At 42.1% G+C, this 24,304-nt stretch overlaps 1 protein-coding gene across 1 annotated transcript in view; it reads left to right on the top strand.

Annotated features, from left to right (window-relative positions):
- Nucleotides 1–24,304, top strand: part of TLL1 (tolloid like 1) — a 414,583-nt gene that overhangs the window by 343,585 nt on the left and 46,694 nt on the right. Inside the window, 1 exon segment of the mRNA XM_033941915.1 lies at nt 17,082–17,262. Coding sequence (XP_033797806.1) covers nt 17,082–17,262 — 181 coding nt within the window.

Below are 24,304 nucleotides of genomic sequence, written 5' to 3' on the forward strand. Positions count from 1 at the left end.
TCGGAGTTTGGCCTCTCTGACTTTCTTTTTAACGGCTTTAGCTCCGTCTAGATAGTCTTCTTTCGCCCCCTGGTTTCCTAAATGTTTGTAGGCGATGAATGCCTCTTTTTTCTTTTTAACTAGGTCTGAAATTTCTTTAGTGAACCATTGGGGTCTTTTGGTTCTCCTGCATTTACTTACTGTTCTTATGTATCGGTTTGTTGCTTCATGTAGGATGGACTTTAGAGACATCCACATATCCTCTAAATTTTCAGATTTTGTTTGTTTATATAACTCCTGATGGACAAAATCTCTCATGCGGTTGAAGTCTGTGCCTTTAAAGTTGAGAACCCTAGTTGCTGTGCTTGACTTAGAGAAGCCTTTCTTAAGGTTGAGCCATACCATATTATGGTCGCTGGAGGCCAGTGTATCGCCTACTGAGACGTCCGAGACGCTATCTCCGTTGGTGAGTACCAGGTCTAGAATCGCCTTGTCCCTGGTGGGTTCCAGTACCATTTGCTTGAGACGTGCGCCTTTTATGGAGGTTAATATTCTTTTACTGCTACTTGTAGTCGCTGAGAGTGTGTTCCAATCTGCGTCTGGCATGTTGAAGTCTCCTAGCATTACTGTGTCACCGCGTAGTGTGATGTTCTCTATGTCCTCGATTAATTCCATATCTTTGTTTTCCTGTTGTCTGGGTGGTCTGTATATCACACCAAGGTATAGGCATTTTTCATTCCCTCTGGCCAGGTTAACCCAAAGGGATTCCCCGGTGTATCTTACATCTGTAATTCTGGTAGTTTTGATGCTTTCCTTAGTGTACAGCGCTACACCCCCTCCCAATTTACCTTCCCTGTCGCAGCGAAGTAGGTTATAGCCTGGTATGACCATATCCCACCTATGCGAGTCCGTGAACCAGGTTTCGGATATGGCTATCACATCAAGATCGGCATTTGTTATTTCAGTCTCCAATTCTAAGATTTTATTGCCCAAGCTGTGTGCATTAACATACATAGCCCTCCATATCTGTGGGGAGATTCCCTTATGAGTTAGTGTGGCTCCTGAAATATTATTCATAACTCTCCCTGAATTACTGTGGATATCATTGGCACCTACCTTAGGCTCATTCGTGCGACTTGCCTCCTCAGGGTTGTTTCTTACTGCTCTGGGATATAAGTATGTACCCTCCCCCAACTTACCTAGTTTAAAGCCCTGTGGAGTAGGCGGGCCAGTCGATGTCCGAATATGCTCTTACCTCTTCTGGTCAGGTGGAGTCCGTCTGGTCCTTGTAGTCCCTGGAGCGTCTCGCCGTGGTCTAGGAATCCAAAGTTCATTTCTGCACACCATTCGCGTAGCCATTCATTAGTCCATTGGATGCGCTCTTCTCTAGCTCTGCCTTTGTTCCTTACTGGAAGAATTGATGAAAATACCACCTGTGCTCCTATCTGCTTCAATTTCTTTCCCATTTCTCCAAAGTCTCTGGGAATATTCTCCGCGTTACTCCTAGCAGTGTCGTTTGTGCCTACATGGATGAGAAACATGGGAAAATGATCATTAGGTTTAAGAAGTTTGTCAAGGCTGGTGGTAATATCCTGGATCCTTGCTCCAGGGAGACAGCAGACCTCTCTTGATTGTGGATTAGGCCTGCAGATTGGTCCCTCGGTGCCCCTTAGTATGGAGTCTCCAATGACTACCACTCTACGTTCCTTCCGGGGGGGCCGGTCTGTGAGTCCTGGATTCGACGCTGAGATCTGGGCCTCCTCCTGAACCCCCTCTGCTCTTTCCTCGGTGGTTCCTTCTTGTAAGATCTGAAATCTGTTCCTGAGAGTGAGTTGTGGTGTTGATGTAGAACTATCCTGCTGGAGAGAAAAAGAAGAAGAGCATGAGAATGAGGTGGGTTTTCTTCGTTTGCCTGTAGAGGAGGTTACCAGTTGCCAGGGGCCGGCATCTCCAACCATCTCCTGTACTCCAGTCATTGTATTTAGGGCTGCTGGTTTAGGCGTGTCGAGGATGGACCTGTCGTGTGTTCTTTCTGTGATGTGTGACAGTTCCAGGATGGCATCGTCGATGAAGACCTCGTCATCTCTGATGCTTCTCAGGCGCTTTACCTCCTCCCTGAGGCTCCGTAGTTCCTGCAAGGTGTCCTCGTCTAAGATTCCTTGTCCCAGCTCCTCTGTCTGCGTAGAGACTGAAGGGGAGGGGATGTATTCGGTCTGCACTGAGATATCTACCCTCTGATCCTGTGTACAGACCTTGGCCATCCCATGAGCCCCTCCGGGTGTTGGATTGTTGATCTTGATAGTAGTTTTGGTGCTCCGTGTCTTCCCTGCCATTTCTGAGTATGGGAGATTTCTGTAAAGAGAAAGGTTGAGATGTTAGAGAGTAAGTAAGGAGAGTTTGAGAGTGTACTGAGTCTGATAGGTTCGAGAAAAGGTTGAGAAGTTTGAGAATGAGTTTAGATTAGGCCTTGTATAAGGCCCTTCTCGAGGCCCTTCGCAAAGGCGCTCTCGCTAAGGCGAGCGCCTTTACCGCTCGCCTTCGCCGCGCGCCGAACGGCTGCGCGCCGTTGGCTTGCCTCCTTAAATGGAGGAGCCCGGTCGCGAGTCGCTGACGCGGTGGGGGTGGGCGGAGCTTCTCTCTCGCCGCTTCCCCGGTCGCCCCTCAGCCGCCCCGAAGCGTGTTTGCGCTCCTCAGCGCTTCGACTGCCTCCCACGAGCTCCTCTCTCCTCCTCCTGTGTCAGCTACCTTCTCCTCCTTGCCTGCAGCTGAACAGCGCTGCGCCCGTTGGCTTGCCTCCTTAAATGGAGGAGCCCGGTCGCGAGTCGCTGACGCGGTGGGGGTGGGCGGAGCTTCTCTCTCGCCGCTTCCCCGGTCGCCCCTCAGCCGCCCCGAAGCGTGTTTGCGCTCCTCAGCGCTTCGACTGCCTCCCACGAGCTCCTCTCTCCTCCTCCTGTGTCAGCTACCTTCTCCTCCTTGCCTGCAGCTGAACAGCGCTGCGCCCGTTGGCTTGCCTCCTTAAATGGAGGAGCCCGGTCGCGAGTCGCTGACGCGGTGGGGGTGGGCGGAGCTTCTCTCTCGCCGCTTCCCCGGTCGCCCCTCAGCCGCCCCGAAGCGTGTTTGCGCTCCTCAGCGCTTCGACTGCCTCCCACGAGCTCCTCTCTCCTCCTCCTGTGTCAGCTACCTTCTCCTCCTTGCCTGCAGCTGAACAGCGCTGCGCCCGTTGGCTTGCCTCCTTAAATGGAGGAGCCCGGTCGCGAGTCGCTGACGCGGTGGGGGTGGGCGGAGCTTCTCTCTCGCCGCTTCCCCGGTCGCCCCTCAGCCGCCCCGAAGCGTGTTTGCGCTCCTCAGCGCTTCGACTGCCTCCCACGAGCTCCTCTCTCCTCCTCCTGTGTCAGCTACCTTCTCCTCCTTGCCTGCAGCTGAACCAAGGATTTTGGTTGTAGGTTTAATTGGGTAGTCTGACCCATTTAGTCTCAAGGAAGTGTTCACGATCTTGTTATTGGGACTTGCCAAGAAAATCTTGTTTTTGGGGGGATTTAGTTTTATTTGAAATGCATAGTCCAATGTTCTACCTTGGTTAGGACAGATGAGATGAATTGTTATGTCTCTTGGGTCAATGAGGTTATGGGAATAATAATTGTTATGTCATCCACGTATATGTACGATTTCAGTTTTAAATTGGATAACAAATTTCCCAGCGATGCCATGTAGATATTGAAAAGTGAAGGGGAGAGTGGGGAGCTCTGTGGCACTCCACAGGGATTGGGCCAAAATTGAGAGTTGGTTCCTTCGCTGTAGACCTGGTAAGTACGTTTTTTTTTTAGGAAACCCATGAACCAATTTAGTACCTGTCCGTAAATACCTATAGAATCAAGGCACCTAAGTAGGATGTCATGATCAACAAGATCATGATCAACAAGGTCGAAGGCACTGCTCAAGTCAAACTGCAGTACCAGTACACTTTTTATAGTCAAAGATGTTTCAATACTATTTTGATGTGGAGAAGCAAAGAAAAATTTGTTTTTTTCCGAGCTCAGTTTCAATCTGAATTTGATCATCCATTGTTCCATTAATCTAAGTACCTCAGCAACTATATGAGTAACTTGATGGAGAGAACCTAGAATAGGAATCATAATTGTTATGTTATCGGTGTAACTAAACAACTTTATTCCCAAATGTGATAGCCTATTTCCCAATGAGGACAGGTAGACATTAAAAAGCAAAGGGGACAGTGGTGATCCCTGAGGGACACCACATGGATTACTTCAATAACCTGAAAGATTATCATCAAAACGAACTTTTAAAGTTTGTGTCGTGAGAAACCCCCATTCAAACACCTTACCATGAATTCTGATTGCATCCAGACACTAGTAGTTTGTTATAGTCAACCAAGTCAAAAGCAGAGCTCATATCAAATTGCATCACCAAGGCCCTAGATCCTTTACTAAACAAGTTATGTAAATTGTCCAGAATAGCATCAATCACTGTCTCAGTACTATATAATGGTCTGAAGCCCAATTAGGATTAGTGTAGAAGTGAATGGTGGTCTAGATATTCCAACAATTGAGACTGAACAAGTTTTGGGTGCCTTGGGATTTCCTGATGGATGTGGTATCCAATTTATTTATTTATTTTCTTTTCCTCTTTCCTTTACTATCCTTAAAATTGGAGTTATTTTCTGTCTGTAGATTTTTGTAAACCGCCCTGCTGGTTATGAGAAGGGTGGTATATAAGCCTCTTTTAAACAAACATCAAGCATTATTAGCAAGTAAGCAGTTTACATTGAAAAACTTACACTTTAAATTTTAGGAATATTAGATATCTTCTAAATCATGATCTTTCCACTAAAAGAGCCTGCTAATGTATACCAGGATTACATCGTTCTTTCCAAATGTATACACAAGCAAATAAGTACAGAAGGACTTCTTTGCCAACTGAAATAAAGCTAATTCCTTAGTCAGGGACCACTTAAAAGATGAAGATCTGTCTTGTATTAACTGTTTTCAACATGTGCAAAGTAAAAAAAAATATGGTTCCAATGATCACATGTGCTTTCATCATCACACAAACTAAAATTGTTTTTATAGAAACTACATGGAAGTTGAACCACTGGTCATAAAAGTCTGTTGTATAAAAAAAGTATTTTCTTCCTGCAGTTATTAAATTTGGATCTAAAGTGCAGTCTAAGCTTTGAGAGAACCTTTCTCACTGTTTGTTTTTAAACTTCTCTAACCAGGACTTAATTTCTGGGGAAATAGCCTGGAACTCATTTCTACCATTTCATTCCAACCTCTAGAGCAGTGTGGGTGCTCTGCTCCAGCCTCTTTCTTTTAGGCAGCCTGCAGGGAAGAGAAAGTGAGGCGATGAGCCTGGAACATAACAGGGAATAGTCACGCTGCTCTTTAATTCAGTTCTCCTTCTTCCATTGCTCTTACCTGCCTACAGTTACCACAGGGCTCCAGAAAAAGGAGGACGGATTAAGACATCTGGGTTTTACTTCTATTGCTTTCAAAGGAAGTAAAACCCGAATGTCTCAATCCATCCTCCTTTTTCTGGAGCCATGTGGTAACCCTATACCTACACTTTCTACCGGCTCCATGGTTGCATTTCCTTTTTATCTACAAACTAGGCCCTGTCTCTGAGTCTGAAATTTATAGAGAGCTTTGGAATGAGTTGCCTGGAATTTGCGATACTCTGCTGGGATGATGAATTTTTTTAAAATGCTGAAAACTCAAGTGTTTGTTAGCACATTCCTGTGTTAGTTCTTTTTTTTTTCTTCTTTTTATGAGAGCTGTTTGCAATTGTGCCTATATGTGGTGTTTAACCTGTTATGATTGTAATCCATGGTTGATTTATTCCGTTTTTTTCCACGTATTGATCAATATAGGACTCCTAGGGACCCCTGAAGAAGACATTTCATCGAACGTGTTTGGTCCTGCGCCATTAGTGGACTAGGTCCTCTGATTTGTATGTGGATTATTTTATTGTACATTTGGAACTTGATTTTATTGCATATTTGGAACTTTGTTTCCTTCATTAAAGTCCATATCAGGATCACTGTCTCTCCACAGTTTTTTTGGTTTCTCTTGTAATCCATGTAATCAATATAACTTATATATCATATAATCCACTCAGTCAGGGGGTTTAAAATCAACACTAGTGCAGTATGTTGATCAATCTATCTTCAGGAAAAAGGCCTCAGAGTTTGGAGCTCTACGCAAAGTCTTATCATCGACTAGCACTGTCAGCGTAGTTAAATTTCATGTTTTTGCTCCGTAATTCGATTATTGGCCAAAAAACCCGAATCTGTAAATTAATTATTTTTTTGTTTTATATTTTATATTTTTTCTTTCTTTTCTATTATTCTTTAATATTCAATCACTTAATATTCACTTAATATTCAATTAGTTTGTAAACTTGTGTAGTAGACCACCCCAACGGTTTGAAAAATATTAACAGGTGATTACTTATTTTTATCACTCTCTTTTCTCGTATGTGCTGTCTAGTCAACAGCCTGGTTTCATAGAAACAGGAACTTCTTCCTTATTTCAAATAGCAGCCTGTATTAACTATCTTCTTAGACCCTCAGCGTCACCACTTAGAACTCAAACGTATCACTGTTCTGAGCTTTACGTGGCAAATCGTCACTGGGTCTGCATATACTATTTTGTAATTTATCAAGAGCTTAATTTATAGATTTAAATGATTTTAAATAGTTTACTTAGCTTTATATGCTGTTATTTTCTATTAGTAGATGTCTATATCAAGCAGAGTGTCTCAGCTGACATGTTTCGCGGGGACTGCTTTATCAAGCCTTCACCCCCTTTTGCTGTCAACCTCCTCGAATAATGAGTGATCGGTAACCAATGAGCTCAAATCGTGCACTCGGCACTTCTTGCTCTACCCCCCTTACCGTCGATCATGAGACAATGACAATACTCAGGTGTTCATCAACCAGTGTGGAATTTTATTCTGGCCGCAGCCATAACTGTACAATACAACAAAGCATGAATCATAATCAACTGAACAGAATAACCAATCATGAACCACAATCAACTGTACATCAAAACTTAACATATGAACCATGACATACCACTCTCTGTATACATCACGTGTTAGTAGTATGCAACATATAACCATCACATGATCCGGTGCACAGCATAGGCCTCTCCATTAACTCCCCACTGCTCACTTGACCCAGCCCGTTCAAGGATGGGTCCTTTCATCAGTGGTACTTTGCTGTGAAACCATGGCCTGGCCTCCCCGCCATCCAAGCAAGGAGATGTGCCCCTTTCTTAACCATTGTGAAGGTGTCTCTGTGACTTCTATGCTGTGCTTACCCTCCACTACCCATGATAGCGAAACCTCGCTTATCGCGGGTTCCCAAGAAGTTTCATGGCTGCGGCCCTGCATGTAGTAACATATCCTCTATGGAATCCTGAAGCGTACTGATGAAGATATCTAAACCGATGTCAGACAAATGCATCCCGTCCGGCCGGTACACACCCGGACAACTGTCATCCAGCAGGTCATGTGATAACGATAACCACCTGATTGTGGGCATGAATTTGCCCATCCATTTGTTGATCTTCATACGAGTTCTCTCTACGGCCGAGTGAGATCTGGCCCCTTTCCACACTAACCTGGGGATAATGTGTGACCAAATTAAGGTGGCGTTGTGAAGCATGCTGGCCAAGGACAAACAATCATTCTGCATTTTTTTTACTAACAACACTGTTCGTGGCTGTAAGATCGTTACCGCCTAAATGCAAGATGATTGTGTGAGGCCGGCAGTGGGACCGCAGCGCCTATAACATCGATGGCATGAGCTGGTCCCACAACATTCCCCTAGTCCCCATCCAAGTCACCACTGCTTCAGTCATCGTGAACCCCAGATTCTCACCTACTGGTCTAACAAGGGTTCTTCTATGGGCCCAATGAACAAAGGAGTGGCCACATATCCAAATGTGCTTCTGAATACCTGTAATGCACAGATGGAAGAGTATAATTAGCGGGGGCCAAGCAAAAAGGGAATGTTTAGTTAGCCGGCAGCTGTCTTATGCATTTTTTAAAAGCATTAGATTTCCATCTCCCCAGAATTTTGATTTGATGTTCGGATAAGCCATTTGCTGCCGCAGTGGTGGCAGCCCCTATACGGAAGGAGTGAGTGCGGAAGTACTTGTCTTGCATACCTAACTTGGTCAAGGAGAGGTGTAAAATTCTAGCAAATTAGAAGCGTGTAAGGGGGGATCCGTTGGAATGCACTAACAAGTGGCCAGGACCAACGGGCCTGCGAGTCATGTAAATCTGAAAATTTTGTATCGGGCAAGCGAGTGTCACAGGGAAAGTGGCTAGTGATAGCCAGGTGCTTCTTGCTAACTGGTCGGTTTTAGATCTAGGTATATGTACGGCAAAGTGTTCCCGGTGAAGAGTACGTTGCCTAGAGCCATGCCACCTGATGCTCCTGGCCGTTTAGAGGAAGGGACCAGTTCACTCACGAGTAGTGCACCATGGAATGCTAGCGAATATGCACAGCGGAAGAGGTTAACTTCGTATGCGTCATGGCAGACCCTCGGCAATATTTGTAGGATCATGACTAGTTGGTCAAGTGATATTGAGAGCCGATGGTCCGGAAGGGATGCCTGCTCTCTCTCCCAACATTTCATCATGTGCCTGACAACAATGGGCTTAATAGGGTTTAGGGCGTCTATGGCCTGTGTGAAAAAATTAATACCGCTATCATAGTCCTCTTTGCGCCAGACTGTTTAGATTGTAGGATGAAGTGTACAAGGGAGTGCACAGTGCAATCCATTCCTGCTACACGGGTGTAGTTCTGGAATAACTGTACGTATCTGCGCTGCGTAGATTCCGCTAGTGAGTTCATCATCAGCTTCCAAACCTCGGGGGACCAAAGCGCCATACTACTTCCAGAATCGGGGTCAGGTGCTGGTCTGCCACCGGGGCCAATGCTTGGAATGAGGACATCTTGAAACGAGATAAGGAATCAGCAATAGCGTTTTGGGATCCGGGTATATGCTGAGCTCTGATGGTAATATTATACTGCAGGCATAACGTCACTATGTGTCTTAAGAGGTTAATAATGGGTAAGGAGCTGGCAGTTAACCTATTAATGGCTCTGCTCGCCGATTCGAAAAGGGGGCGACCTCCCTTCCGCCCCTGCTAAGCTCTCTCCACTTCCTTGCCCCTACTCTTCCCTGATTGGCCTTCTTCGTTGGCCCTCCCCTATCCCTATCTCAGCCCTCTCTACTCTAGCCCTTCCTCTCACCCCCCCCCCCCCTCAAGCAATGGCTTTGGCTGCTTTGGCCGCGCTTCTTCCTATCGGGATAGGAGCTTGTTCTTTACGGAGGAGAGGAATAACATGGTCAAATTTTTTTTGCATGATCATTTAATTTAACAGCTGTATTTTGTAGTAGTTGTAAGCGATGGATTTCTTTCTGGGTTATGCCCTGATATAAAGCAGGGGTGTCCAACCTTTTGGCTTCCCTGGGCCTCATTGGCCAAAAAAAATCTTTCTGGGGCCACACAAACGTGCAGCAAGACAGAGAAGGGAGCCGGCAAGGCAGTAAACACACGGGGGCAGCAGAGGAAAACACTGTATCGCCCTCGACCGGGGCCACACAAAATATCTTCACGGGGCCGCAGGTTGGACACCCCTGATATAAAGCATTGCAGTAGTCTATAGTCAAAATGACAAGAATGAATCAAGATGTTGATAGAGGGAGTATCAATAATAGAAGAGATGGAGTGGATGAGCCTAAGCTAATGAAAACATTTCTGCGTAACCGCACTTATTGTTGATGGAAAGTAAGGTCCTTGTCAAGGATGACCCCGAGAAGTTTAACTTTGCTGTCCATTTTAATTGGGGAGGAATCAATGCAAATGAGTAAACATAGATGCTCACCTGAGGAGGTTGAGAAAAGGACACCGATGATTTTAAGAATGTTCAGTGTAAGTTTGTTATGCCGGAGCTAGGAGCCAGGAACTGATTTTATTGAGTTTATGATTGATTTCTATTATTTCAATGGGTGATTTAGGATTTAGGGGGTGTCATGGGCATACATAAATATAGTGAAACCAATAGACTGGGCCAAAGTAAGTAGAGGAGTAAATAAAATATTAAAGAGAAGTGGTGAAAGAATTGAGACTTGGGGATTCCATAACTTTGATAAATGGTGGAAGAAATAGAGTCATTGAAGCTAACTTTGTAATTTTGGTCCTGGAAGTAAGAAGAGAACCATTGCAGAACTGTACCGGAGATGCTAATAGATTCTAATCTTTGAAGAAGTAGGGAATGATCAAATGTGTCAAAGGCAGGTGTGAGATCTAAGGAAATCAGAATGGAGGATTTACGATGGTCTTTGAAGTAATGAACTGAAGTTGTCAGACTGATGAGAGAGAGTTCAGTAGAGTGTTTTTTTTTTTTAAATCCTTTTTGATATGGGTACGGAGTGTTAGTTTTTTCAGCAAAATTGGACAGCTGATTGAAACCGATTTTTCTACTATTTTTGCTAGAAAAGTTATGTTAACGATAGGACGGTAATTGGTGATTAGATTTTCAAATATGTTTATTTGTTTGAGTTTTGGGAATACAAGAGCAGATTTCCAAGGAAGCGGCATGTAGCCAGTAGAGAGACTATTATTAATGATGTCGAGTAGACATGGACCAAAGGTGGAGAAATGATTTTTAAGGCTTGTAAGGGGCAAACTTTTAATAGAGTTATTCCTCAAGTTTAGGCTCTGGATTATAGCCTTCAGCTAATCAAGCCTTCAGCTAATCAAGAATGGGCTGAAATCAGAAAGGGAACTGAAGGAAAGAGAGTATTTGGGCGGAGGAGAAATAGGTGTCTTAGGCATTGGGGAGCTAATGAATGTTGTTCGTATACCTTTGATTTCTTGGTCAGAATGTTCAGCAAGGGCTTGCGCTGTAGGTTGATTAAAATGCTATTGACTCTTAAAAGACCCATCTCTCTTGCTGAGATATATAAAGTCATTCATGTCTCTTAAGAATAACAAGTCAGAAAGTCCTGAAACAATTCTGACTGAGTTCTATAAATCTATGAAGGAGCAAGTTTTTTTTCCCTTATTCCTGGAAATCTGTACAGAATAATCATTTTTGGTGTACTCCCAGATTCCTTCTATAAAGCTGTTATTTCTGCTATCCCAAAATAAGGGAAGGACCTCATTCTTTGTGCTAGTTGTTGACTAATTTCCTTATTACATACTGATTATATAACATTTTTAGAAAAGTTCAGTATAATAGACAGTGATTCATCCTTGGTTTGATCCATGCCGATTAAACAGGTTTTATCAATGCTATTTCAACTCAGTTGTCATGTGCTGTTTGATGAATGTTTTGTATTTGTTGGAAAAGGGATTTTCCACTTGCATTTTTTTTTCTTCATATGCCTGATAAATGATTAAAAATGCTCATGTCATCCAGATCCTATCCGCAGGCACATAATCACATACACTATGGGGCTCATTTTCAAAGCAGTTAAAAACATGGGGAAATTCTGTAAAAGGTGTCTATAAAGAGAGATGCCTACTACAGAATTGCACCTAACTTAGATACCTGTTATGTAGACCAGGTTTTTAAAGGCCTATATTATAGGCACATAGGTCCTTTAGAGAATCGTGCCTAGCGGTGCCCAAGTCCTTTTCCACCCCTAAACATGCATACTTGAGAACCTGCATGTAAACCACTTAGGTGAAAGCTAGAAGGATGCTGAAGGAAAAAGGAGGTATTTATGCTCGTGTATAAGACTCTGGTAAGACCTCATTTAGAATATTGTGTACAAGTCTGGAGACCACACCTTCAAAAAGATAACATACAAACAGGATGAAGTAAGTCCAGAGGAAGGCTTCTAAAATAGTCGGTGGTCTATATCAGTGTTTCTCAACTCAGTCCTGGAGTACCCCCTTGCCAGTCAGGTTTTCAGGCTATCCACAATGAAAACGCATGAATGAAATTTGCATATAATGGAGGCAGTGAGTGCAAATCAAGTTTATGTATATTCACTGTGGATATCCTGAAAACCTGACTGGCAAGGGGGGTCCTCCAGTACCGAGTTGAGAAACACTGGTCTATATCATAAGGCATATGTGGACAGTCTCAAAGATCTCAATATGCATACTTTGGAGGAAAGGCGGGAGAGGGGCGATATGATAGTGATGTTTAAATATCTATGTGGCATAAACACGCATGAAGCTAATCTCTTTCAACTGAAAGGAAACTCCAGAGTGAGAGTGGTAGAGGTGGTGAAGTCAAAGACTGTGTCAAGAAAGTGTTGGATAGGCATGTGAGATTTCTTAGGGAGAGGAGGAGATAGTGGATGCTGTGGAAGGGCAGACTGGATGTGCCATTTGGCCTTGATCTGCCATCATGTTTCCAGGTTTCTATGTTTGCCCAGTTAACTCAAGAAGTTAAGTGCTGAATATTGGCACTTCACCACATAAGTGCCAACTTCGCTCTTGAACTGCCCACAAAATAACTAGCTGTAGCTTTAGTGGATAGTAGTGATATTCAGTGGCACTAACCAGTTAAGAGCCACTGAATATCAGTGGATAGCCCCTTTCCTGGCTTGCTAGATCTCTTTGAATATCAACCCAAAAGAAATTAATATAGATATACCAGTTTTCAAACCACTACTAGACCAGTCCTGCTCACAAAACCCAACTCATCTGCAGTGGTAGTGTCAATAGTTTAACGAGGAGCAGATTTTACTTTTTCATAATGACTACTAATACCTTCTCTGACCATGCTAGTGGCTGTAAACAATTACAAAGACTAGGGTACACTCAATGAAGTTACAGGGAAATACTTTTAAAATCACAGGAAGAAATAGTTTTTTTCACTCAGAGAATAGTTAAGCTCTGGAACGCATTGCCAGAGGTTGTGGTAAGAGCGGATAGCGTAGCTGGTTTTGAGAAAGTTTTGGACAAGTTCATGGAGGAAAAGTCCATAGTCTGTTATTGAGAAAGACATGAGGGAAGCATGGAATATTGCTACTCCTTGGGTTTTGGCCAGGTACTAGGGACCTGATTGGCCACCGTGGGAACGAGTGGCTGGGCTTGATGGACCATTGGTCTGACCCTGTAAGGCTATCCTTATGTTCTTATACCGTTGTAGGTTTTGTAAATCTATACGATGGGGGGGGGGGTCAATTTTTACAGGAAGTTATACATTTAATGGCAGCTAGTAAAGCCTGCTGAATAGCAGGGCAATAGTAAATAGATAGCGGCAGCAGTGGTCATTTGCTGGCACATGTATTCAGTGCCACTGACTATTCTTATAATAGTGCTGAAAGATCTGTAGTAGTTTAAACATCATGACTGGCATGTAAAATTAAAGTGCTGGCATTTGCTGATGAATATTACCCCAATATAATTACTTCCTTTGAAAAAGACCGGGAGTCGAGACATGGGCAACTCAGTGTTGACAGAAGAATTCTTATGTATTGCAAAGAAGAAAATTAACCTGCCTTGTTTGATTTCTGTGCTGAAATATAAAACCGTTGGACTTCTGTCTGACCATCGTAGGATTTCCCATATGATTTAGAAGAGGGTGGAGGTATGACTGCAAATTACTTCCAGATGTGCCTGTTAAAACATGAGAAATTAGATTTATTATGACACATAATTTTTTTTTCCTATTATCTGTGAAGAAATAAGTAAGGTGGTGTTAAATAAGAATGTTTCTTACCAGCACAAATGGGAGGAAATGTTCAGTAAAGGGGACCCAAAAGATTGGGAGGAGAGAGTGGACATATGCATGGAAAGGACAGTGTGGGAACAAAAACAAAACACTACCTTTTCAGACTTAAGGGAGCAATGAGGCTTTTTTTTTACTTTGTATGTTTAAAACCTAAACTATGCCCAACAGCCCCTTTCCCCTCATAACCTACTACTACTATTAATTATTTCTAGAGCACTACCAGACGCATGCAGCGCTGCAGAGTCACAAAGAGTAAGAAAACAGTCCCTTCTCGAAAGAGCTTACAATCGAAACAGGCAAGACAGGCAAACAGGATGTCATGGATACAGTTAAGGGGAACGGTTAATCAGCGGGCTGGGTTGGAGGGCAGAGGGGAGTACAGGACAATCAAGCCATTGTGACATCACTGATGAGGTTGCCTCTTATTGGTGGAAGGAGGCATTATGACACCACAATCTCAGCTCTGCTTCCCAAAGACAAACAGGATGTCATGGATACAGTTATGGGGAATGGTTAATCAGCTGGCTGGGTTGGAGGGCAGAGGAGTAGGGTTAAGGATTGAAACCTGACCTCTCTACTCTTGACACCACGCTGGTCATCAGCCTCTCGTTGATGTAACCCATCCCCTCCATGGTAGACATTAGAACATCCAGATGATTCTACTCCCAAATATGAAGACCCCCTTCAATAGTGCTCCTGAACATCAAATTCATTGGGATTGTCCCCAGACATCAGTACTCCTATCCGAGAGTCCCCTGGTAAACTCTTTATCCCCTGATCCCAGCTCTAGCTCCTACCAGGTATGATGTCTGCGTTGGGGCAGGTCATTGCTATTGTGAGAGGGAATTATAGAGAGAAGAATAGATGTTGTCAGTAGCTACAGTTTTACAAAGGTGCTCCTTCAAACATTTGGCTTTGGATGGGATTCATTGATGTACAAAACTGCATGTCATTATGTGTTTGGCAGAACCTTTATAAAATTCTGTGGAGATTTTCCATGTCCTGAACTGGACATCTGAATTCCTCTCTCTATGTCCTTTTCTAAAAGAGATTTCATTGTATCATAATCACAAATAAAGCAAAATATGTTTCATCAGTAAGGAAAATATACATCACTTTCAAGAGAAATAACATTTATACAAGGAAGGGCAAAGTTATAGAACACATTCGCTAATAAAGATAATTATGGCTAAAATATGAAGTAACATTAGAGAAAACAGAAAAAGCAACATGCATGATGTGATTAGTCTTCAGAGAAAAGTGATGATCCTGAAACCTAGATTAGTTGAAATACTTGGGTTAGGAAAGTATTTTTTTTCATAGTACAGCAAAGTTGCATGCATTGACACAACTCGTATTTTTGCATTTTCCTCTATTACTACCTGCTGGTAATTGGTAAACAGACAAAGAATGGGCACAATGATGATCTTTCATCCTAATCAATCATGACTGTAATAGAACCTGACTTAATAAAGGTTTTCTTCCATTCTGAGTCTAAGGGAAACAATGCTTAGAGGGTCATTTTTGATAATAATGACCTAAAGTGGCATTTGGACGTCTTAATCGCCAACACTTCAAAATTGCCATTTTTAAAACTTCCTTCCTAGATGTCTTGCTAGACTTTTTGTCTGCAGTGTGCCCAAAGTTCAAGGGGGCAGGTTATGGGTGGGCTTTGGGCAGGCTTAGCGCTTGGAAATCTTGCGGCAATAATCAAACATTTACCAAGATGCCCAGGATGCCATTTAGACATCTGGAGCATCTAAGTCTGACTTTGGATGTCTTGAGAACTGCGCCTAAAAATCGGATGGAGAAAATGTCCATATTCGAAACTGCATGATGTCTATCTTTTTTTTTTTTTTTTTAATGGATCAGCCAGACATCTTGCTCCCTCTGTGCATCTTTTTTTTATTTTTTTTCCTTTTTTGACCAACAAGATGTCTAAATGATAAATGCACAAAACTAGCCATTTGGAGGTAGGAAGGGTCAGCATTTTTAGTATACTGTAGTATGCAAACAGCAGAGCAGTGGGGCACCTTAGACGGCACTGCTGTGAACTTTTCACATAAAGGGTGCCAGTCATATATCTCACCATAATCCCCTTATAATATATGGGGTTCATAGACAACCCCGCGAAAGACAAAGGCGCGCGCCGACAACTGAGCGCAAGAAGGAGGTGCGCGCTGAAGAAAATTACAGTTTTTAGGGGCTCCGACAGGGGGTTTTGTTGGGAAGCTCCCCCAGTTTACTTAATAGAGATCGCGCCGGTGTTGTGGGGGGTTTGGGGGGTTGTAACCCTCCACATTTTACTGTAAACTTAACTTTTTCCCTAAAAACAGGGAAAAAGTAAAGTTTTCAGTAAAATGTGGGGGGTTACAACCCCCCAAACCCCCCACAACGCGGCACAATCTCTATTAAGTAAAGTGGGGGGGTTCCCCCAACGCCCCCCCCGTCAGAGCCCTAAAAACAGTAATTTTCTGCGGCGCACGCCTCCACGCTGCGCTCAATTGTCTGCGCGCGCCTTTGTCCCGGCGTGCTTTTGACCTGACACCATATATGGTGAACGCTCCAAAACTCCCCTAAAATTTACTATACTCACCTGGCTACCACCCCAATAGCCCTTATGGCTGCAGGAGTCACTTATATGGCAGCATAGGAGGGTTTTGGTGGGCCTGGGTCACCCTCTCTATGGTTGACTACACCACCCACTAGGCTACTCCAGACACTTCTAGAATCTCCCACGTCAGGTACTGCTGGTCTAGAGACAGGTATGTACTGTTTTGTTCAGATCTTTTTTTTTGGAGGGGGGGAAGGGGACAGTGACCACTGAAGGAGTGTGGGAGGTCATTAACTAATCCTTCCTGTGGTCATCTGGTTAGTTTGGTTACCTTTGTAGCCTTTATCTGCTTTTAAAACATGTCTTGCTCCAGACGTCTAAATGGCATCCTGGGTGCTTTGGTAAATGTTCGACTATTGCCACAAGATGTCCAAGCACTAAGCCTGCCCACAGCCCACCTATAATATGCCTCCTTGAATTTTGGACACACTGCAAATAAAAAGCCTATCAAGATGATTAGGAAGTAAGTTTTGAAAATGGTGATTTGGACATGTTGGCGATTAAGATGTCCAAATGCCACTTTAGGTCATTATTTGGACATCTCTATGTTTTGAAAATATGCTTCATAGTAAATCAGGACTGTGTAAATATTCTTTATGCATGAAGAGCAGTTAATTTAAATGGCAATTTTCTGTGAAATGTATCTGACAAGCACAGCTGTAGGGATTTTGTCTTTGTTTGTTTTATTTATTTTGGGGTGGAGGTAGGTTTTTTTTTTTAAGATTAAAATTAAGATCTAATTTTTTGTTGTAGGTTTGTAAGTATGATTATGTGGAGATCCGCAGTGGCCTTTCATCTGAATCCAAACTGCATGGCAAATTCTGTGGTACAGAAGTACCTGAAGTTATCACCTCACAATACAACAACATGAGAATTGAGTTCAAGTCTGATAACACAGTCTCAAAGAAAGGATTCAGAGCCCAGTTCTTTTCAGGTAAACCCAATCACTTTCCTGAGAACACTGTACTTTACTAGCTAAGGAATTTTACCATTGTCATAAATTGTCTAGTTATAGTCCAAATTTGTTAGGATTTCTCTTTTAGTACCTGTTGGCTATAGTTATAATCATTACTTTTTTAATTCTCTCTAACAATTGTAAAGTGAGACCACTTTGGTTAATTTTAGATTGGATGCTCAGCCCAATTGCATTTGGACTATGTAGCTGAACCTGGGATTTCTGAGGGGCGGGGAGAGTGGCTGCTAATGGAATGTGTGGCAGTGGGGCATTATGTACAGGATGCCAGGGGGAGTTCATGGGCTAAGGAGACGGGCCATGTGTTGAGTGCCAGGGGAAGTCCACGGGGTTGGAAGGGGGGGTGGGGGCTACCTCTTGGCTGCTAGGATGACCGAGGGAAACAATTCTCTACATGCTAGCCCCTTTAAAAGAAAGCAGGCCTTTTCACTGATGACGGAGATAAAATTACAGTTTTGAAAATTTACTTTGAAAAGAAAGAGATGGCATTCTGTAGTGCAAAAATTTTGATTTTTCCAGATGTTTCCAGGGTCACACAAATTGCATAGAGAGGCTTTTTTTTAGCCTTGAAAACACGTTATGGCTCTGGCTCCTTGCCAATGTATGATTACATATCAAGAAGTTACGGTAATTTTATATTTTGAAATTCCACACATTTGTAAAGATTATTTTTTGTTTTTTTTTATAAAACTTGATTGAGACACTTAGGAGAAATCCATCAGGAGGTGCTATTCAAATTAGTGCAAGCTAAATGCTAAAGATGTCCATTACATTCCTAAGGTGTCTTTAGTGTTTAGCATGCTCTAATGCAGTTAGCATCCATTGATGAATTCCTCTTAAGGTTATATTGAAGTTATAATGTTTTCAACCATCAAGATAATTACTGGGGATGGATTTTCTATCTTCAGTCAAGATTTCTTCTTTCAACATTTTCCTCCTCCTCTTTTTTTTTTTTTCTTTAGCTCTTTTTCCTCTCATGATGTGTGCTTGTTCTATATGATATGTTTGTGATACTATATTCTATATTTGGAATTTATTTTCTTGTTTTTCTTGATTGTTTTTGAAAATGTAAAAATGTAAAATAAAAACAAGATAATAAGTCTGCCTTGTGGCTTGCAGTCTTTACTTTATACTGCATTGGCCAGGAATACCTAATGTGCTCTGCTTTAGCGATGCAGATTTAGAACCCCTTAGACAAAGACGTGGTAGCGATGCAGCCTGTTCAATTTTCATGGGCATCGTTGCATTTGCCATGCCGAGACTCACTACCGTGGCTTTTGAAAAGGGGCTCTTAAACTTAGAGGGGCATAATCGAAAGGGACGTCTAAGTCCGTTTACGTCCATCTCGCAAGTCCTCCAAAGTTAAAAAGAGCCTAAGACACATTTTTGAAAGATAGATCCAACTTTTTTTTACTTTCAAAAATCGTCTAATTATACGTCCTGCCGATCTGATCGTCCAAGCCACTAAATCATCCATCTTTATACCACATTTCCGTCCAACTTTCCGTCCAAGTCCAAAACACCTAGAACAAGCCCTGTTGGACGTGGGAGGGGTCTGCAAAGTGATGGACTGCACACCCAGACATGCCACCTAAAGAGTGGGGTACCTTACAGGGCACTGCTATGAACTTCACAAAAAGGGTGCCATGGCTTCTCCACACTACAGCTCCCTTATAGGTGATGGTGAGCCCTCCAAACAACCTCCAGAATCTCCTAGACCCACTTATCTACCACCCCAATAGCCCTTATGGCTGCAGGAGCCACTTAAAAAAGGGTTTTGGAGGTGTATAGGGCAGTGCACATGTTTAAGTATCAATGCAGTGATTACAGGGGCTTATGGGCATGGGTCCTTCTCTCTATGGGTCCCTAACCCACCCCCAAGACGACTTAAGCTGCCTCTGTGCTGGACAACCAGGCTTTCCTATGCCCGGCTGCCAGGTGATGATGATCTGGAGGCTGAAATTTAAAGCTGTGAATAAAATTTTTATGGGGGTGGAGGGAGTTGGTGATCACTGGGGTAATGTGTGGGGGTCTGTGTTATGTGTTTGCAGTGCTGGTGAGTTTAGGTGGGGTTTTATGACTTAGACCATGTTTTACATGGTCTAAGTCACAACGTCCAAGTTCCGTCGATCCTGGGCTGTATAACTTTTGGTTATACATGCTGTACGACTAAGTCTAAGCCAGCCCACGTCCCGCCCAACTCCCACTCTCGACACGCCTCCCGAAATGCCCTGTTTAGCTTTGGACGTTGAGTGGCACTATGAAGGCCTAGTTCGTTTACAAATACGTCCAAAACCCGTTTTATTTTCGGCGCTTGGACATTTTTGAGAAATGTTCATCCAAGTGCTGACTTAGGCCGGTTTTTGGACGTTTTTCTCTTTCGATTATAAGCCCCTTAGTGTATTCAGGAAAAACTTAACATGAGAAGGAATGCCACAGATGTAGTCTAAAAAGTAGAGAAAAGACCTCAGTGTCATGTTGGATTAAATGAGAAAACTCAATCCTCCGGACAAAACAATTTCAAAAAGAATTTTGAAGATGCAGACACATCTGTGGTCTAGAAAATCTCCACTTTATATAATAATTCCTTACTAGAGTAAGGCCTGACTTAGTGCAAGAAGAGGCGGTCGGAGCGTACCACGAGTGATTTCCTGCACTCACGGCGCTCCAGCTTCTCTCTCCTGCCTCTCCCACTGCCCTCTCCTTGTCGGCAGTTCGCGGTCAGAAAATACCGCGAATGACTGGGACCGTGAACCGCCGACTGCAAACCACCGGGGGAACACTTTAATACATACAGTGTTCCACCATGCCATGAACTCTACCTTGGATAGATTCTTCCAACAGTGCAAAATGTTTTAAATGGCCAAGAACAATAGTATGTTAAGTAAGCGAGCATTGGGCTCAGAAAGGGGTTGCGTGAGTCCCTGTTGTCCTAAAACAACAATTTTAAGATTCAGCGGCTCTTGGATCATTAATATCGAGGAAATGGTATTCCAAACTCTTTCCCGATAAATCTTGAGCTGAGAACATTGAAATATCATATGAGGCAATGTACCCACATATTTCTCACATGACCAACATAAATTAGAGAAAACAAGAAAACAAGAACAACACTGCAGACAGAATGTACAAGATGTAGGCTATGTTTATTAAATCAAATATAAATGCGGTTAGTATTACCACCTTTTGAAGACAAACCTAAGGACCCGACACGTTCCATGTTTCAGTAAGCATGCATTCTTCAGGGGTCCAGTGTTAGTAAGATTTGAAATAAACCGCAATTTGAATTGATAATAAACAAAAGCCTGTATAAATGTAGAATAAATCGCACACCGACACCTTCGGCAAGAACTTGGAAACAAAGCAAAACTTTATGTGAGAATTTAGCAAAGGCCTGACTTTAGTGCAGGAAGAAGCAGTCGGAGCATACAGCGAGTGATTTCCTTCACTCGCCGGCGCTCCGGCTGCTCTCTCCTGCCTCTCCAGCTGTCCCCTCCTGGTCGGCGGTTCGCGGTTAGAAAATACCGTGAATGACCGGAACCGCCAACCACCAACCGCAAATGACTGGAGGAACACTGTATATCTAAATCAGGTTGCCAGGAACTCATCAGCGTTGATATAGATACCGGTAGAGCTCGACATAGTAACCATACCATTTAGAGGCAACGCCTTTGAGAGGAGTGATAGTAATACTTTGGTGTAGAAGGTCAGGCATAGGCTTTCATTTATTCAAATCTGTAAATGCTGCACTAACACACTGCTTTAGTTGCATCCATTTAGTATACTGGTTGGGTGGTAGACTATGGGCTCCTTTTACTAAGGTGCGTTAGCGGTTTTAGCACACGCTTAGCGCACGCTACAATGCCCCGTGCGCTAGATGCTAACGCCTCCATAGAGCTTGTTAGTATTTTCCGTTTAGCGTCGGGTTTGCGTGCGCTAATCTTCAGCAAGCGCTAAAAATGCTATATTATGCCCTATATTAATAACGGGTCCACATGTATGAAGGTCCAAACGGTGCTCTCCAATGGACCCAACGAAGTTTGCTGTAGGGGGTCCGTTGGAGAGCTCCATTTGGACCTTGATACATGCAGACCCGCTATTAATACATCCTTTCTGCACCTTGTTTACATACCTTGTGGAAGAAATTCCTGCTGCAGATAAGTTTTTGTTTATTTCTTTGCTTTGAGTTTTGTGAGAAATGATGTTATGTAGGTAATATGTGGAGAAACTTTTAAAAGCCATTACTCTAGTAAGGAATTATTATATTAAGTGGAGTTTTTCTAAACCAAGGATGTGGCTGCGTCTTCGAAATTCTTATTGAAGTTGTTTTGTCCAGAGGATTGAGTTTTCTCATTTAATCCAACATGACACTGAGGTCTTTTCGCCACTTTTTAGACTACATCTGTGGCATTCCTTCTCATGTTATGTTTTTCCTGAATGCACTATATTGTTGAATATTTAAGGAGCATTCTATCTGATTCATTTTTTTCAGCTCTTAGCACAGGAATTTACTAATTTGTGATACTGAGGTACTGCAGGTTAGGGACTTACATGGTAAATTGAACTGCTTTAAAACATAATTTACTGCAGCTTGTCTGGGTAACTTTGAGAATTACTTTGAAAAAATAAAAGCTTTTGAAAACTGCAGTAGTCTGATTGCATAACTTTTGTCCAGAAAATTCAAATATCTGTTTTAAAGTAAATCAAATAAATTGTTCAATTAACTGAACATATCCAGTGGTTAAACTTAACTGAATAAGTTATCTGAATAACCCAAGTTACCCAATAACTTATTAGTTAACTTTAACTGAATACAGGGGTGCTTAATACTGACTTCACTATTACTTTAAAATCTTTTAGATATATTTTGTAAAAAAAACACTGTTCATATGTCATGTCTCATGAATAGACCGGACAGCTGGGAGATGCAAGGATGGGTTGATTTTAAATTGAAGACAAAAAATAAAATGCACATGGCTTTAGTTTTTAATGTGACATCACCATTTAGTACTGCTGTGGACGTCTGTCCTCGTTCTAAGCTTATTACTGGTATTGCTCTTGTCTTAAACAGAAACAAGGATTTGGCAGTGTTATGGCTTTAGGGAAAATTTCTCACATTCAGAAAATGACTAGAATTTTGGGTGGATTAGTCAAATAGCCGCTTGGTATGTGTTAGAGAAAGACAAGTGATGTGATGTTCATTTTCTCACGGAATACTGTGGTTATACATGGGGTAAAATATGTGGTTTCTACACTCGTTTAGGACATAAAATGATTTGTATGTACTGAATTGTGAAATAAGTAAAGGAAGCACATTCTAAATTAAGACAAGTTGGGTTTAAAAACAGAAAAAGAGTAATACAAGGGTAGGCGTTTAAAAGGATTTAGGATGGAAGTTATCAATGTGGGCTGCCATCAACACATTTTATTTTCCTGTTAATCCCAGTTATTAGTTAGTAGGTCTCATTGCATAAAATGGGACCTGTGCTAAAATAGCATGAGTTAGAGGTAAGCTAAATACACATTAAAGGTAGTCCTTATTGATAACTATGTCTCTTAACCATGGTTAAATGCAGCTGGTTAAATGCAGCTGGCCAGCTATGCTGCTAATATATATATATGTATATTTTAATCTCTATTCATTTATAAAACTTTCAACAAGTGTAACATAAAATACAATCATTTAATACTTTAACATCACTTAATATACCATCTAATATTTAAAAACACTTATACCAGACAGTATATCAGCATAGACCACCATGCCACTATCTAATTAGTCATCAGACAAGGAAAGGGGGAAAAATTCCAATCCAACACACTGAGGAAAATTGTTACAATGCTAAACATTCACTATGAGAACTACACTCCAAAAGCAAATATAAAATTTAAGTACAATTGTTTGTACCCAGAGATCTTCAACACCATATGAAACTGTGGTCCCAAATAAATGTCTTACCCTTCAATCATCGCTTGCATAGAGGGGCATTTTTGATAGGATGTCTAAGTCCAACTTTGGACGTTTTGAGATGTTCAATATATGGGGATTTGGGGATTGGTAACTTAACCAGCTAAAAATAGGTCTGCTATTTATACAGCCCAATTTACTATAACTTAGCCAGCCAGCATTTGAATATTCGTGGCTAGCTGGCTAAGTTGTATAACATAGCCGTCTAGTGGCTTGCTGCTAACTGTAAATATTAAGCAGAAATAACCAACTATCTTCCACTGAATATTAGTAGTTATCCAGGAACCAAGGCGTTCATTTACTAATAGTATTTGCTAATGAAGTTATTGCATATTATTGAATTATGGATTTTTTTGATGTAATGGACCCTGTGTATGCAGTTAGTAACTCACCCCCTAACCATTATAGTCTATGCCAGTGACCTATTCTGGGAGACCCCCAGACAGTCGGGTTTTCAAGGTATTGCTAATGAATATGCATGGGGAAGATTTCTATGCCTGTTACCTTTATTATATGCAAATCTACACCATGCATATTCATTAGGGATATCTTAAAAACCTGAGTGGCCAGGGTTCTCCCAGGACAGGTTTAAGAACCACTAGTATATGCTAATATGTTAGAGCAGACTAAAATGGTTTTAGCACACATTAAAAAGTTAATATCCACAAAAACAAAGTGGCATAAGCAATTAAAAAATATATATATTAAAAAGTGGTAATAAAAAATATTTTGCCTGAACATCCATATTCTTCATACATCTTACTTGTTCTAAGAGAGTGTTTGGATAATTTTATTCAATGAACACATCTGTGATTGCAAAAGACTCTATCTGATTGATATTCAAACTCTACCATTGGTGCTTCATTTGAATGCCAGCCATGGCATTTGAAGTTATAACCAAATATTCACCACTGAATATCTGGATTGAACAGGCAGAGCCACAATGATCTGGAAAATGGTGATATTCAGGACCCAGATACTAGGATGACCATTCAGATAACTTTTTCTATCCTGTGTTATCTTGATATCTAAATT

The sequence above is a fragment of the Geotrypetes seraphini genome, chromosome 1, assembly GCF_902459505.1.
Source record: "Geotrypetes seraphini chromosome 1, aGeoSer1.1, whole genome shotgun sequence".
Classification (NCBI taxonomy): Eukaryota; Metazoa; Chordata; class Amphibia; order Gymnophiona; family Dermophiidae; genus Geotrypetes; species Geotrypetes seraphini.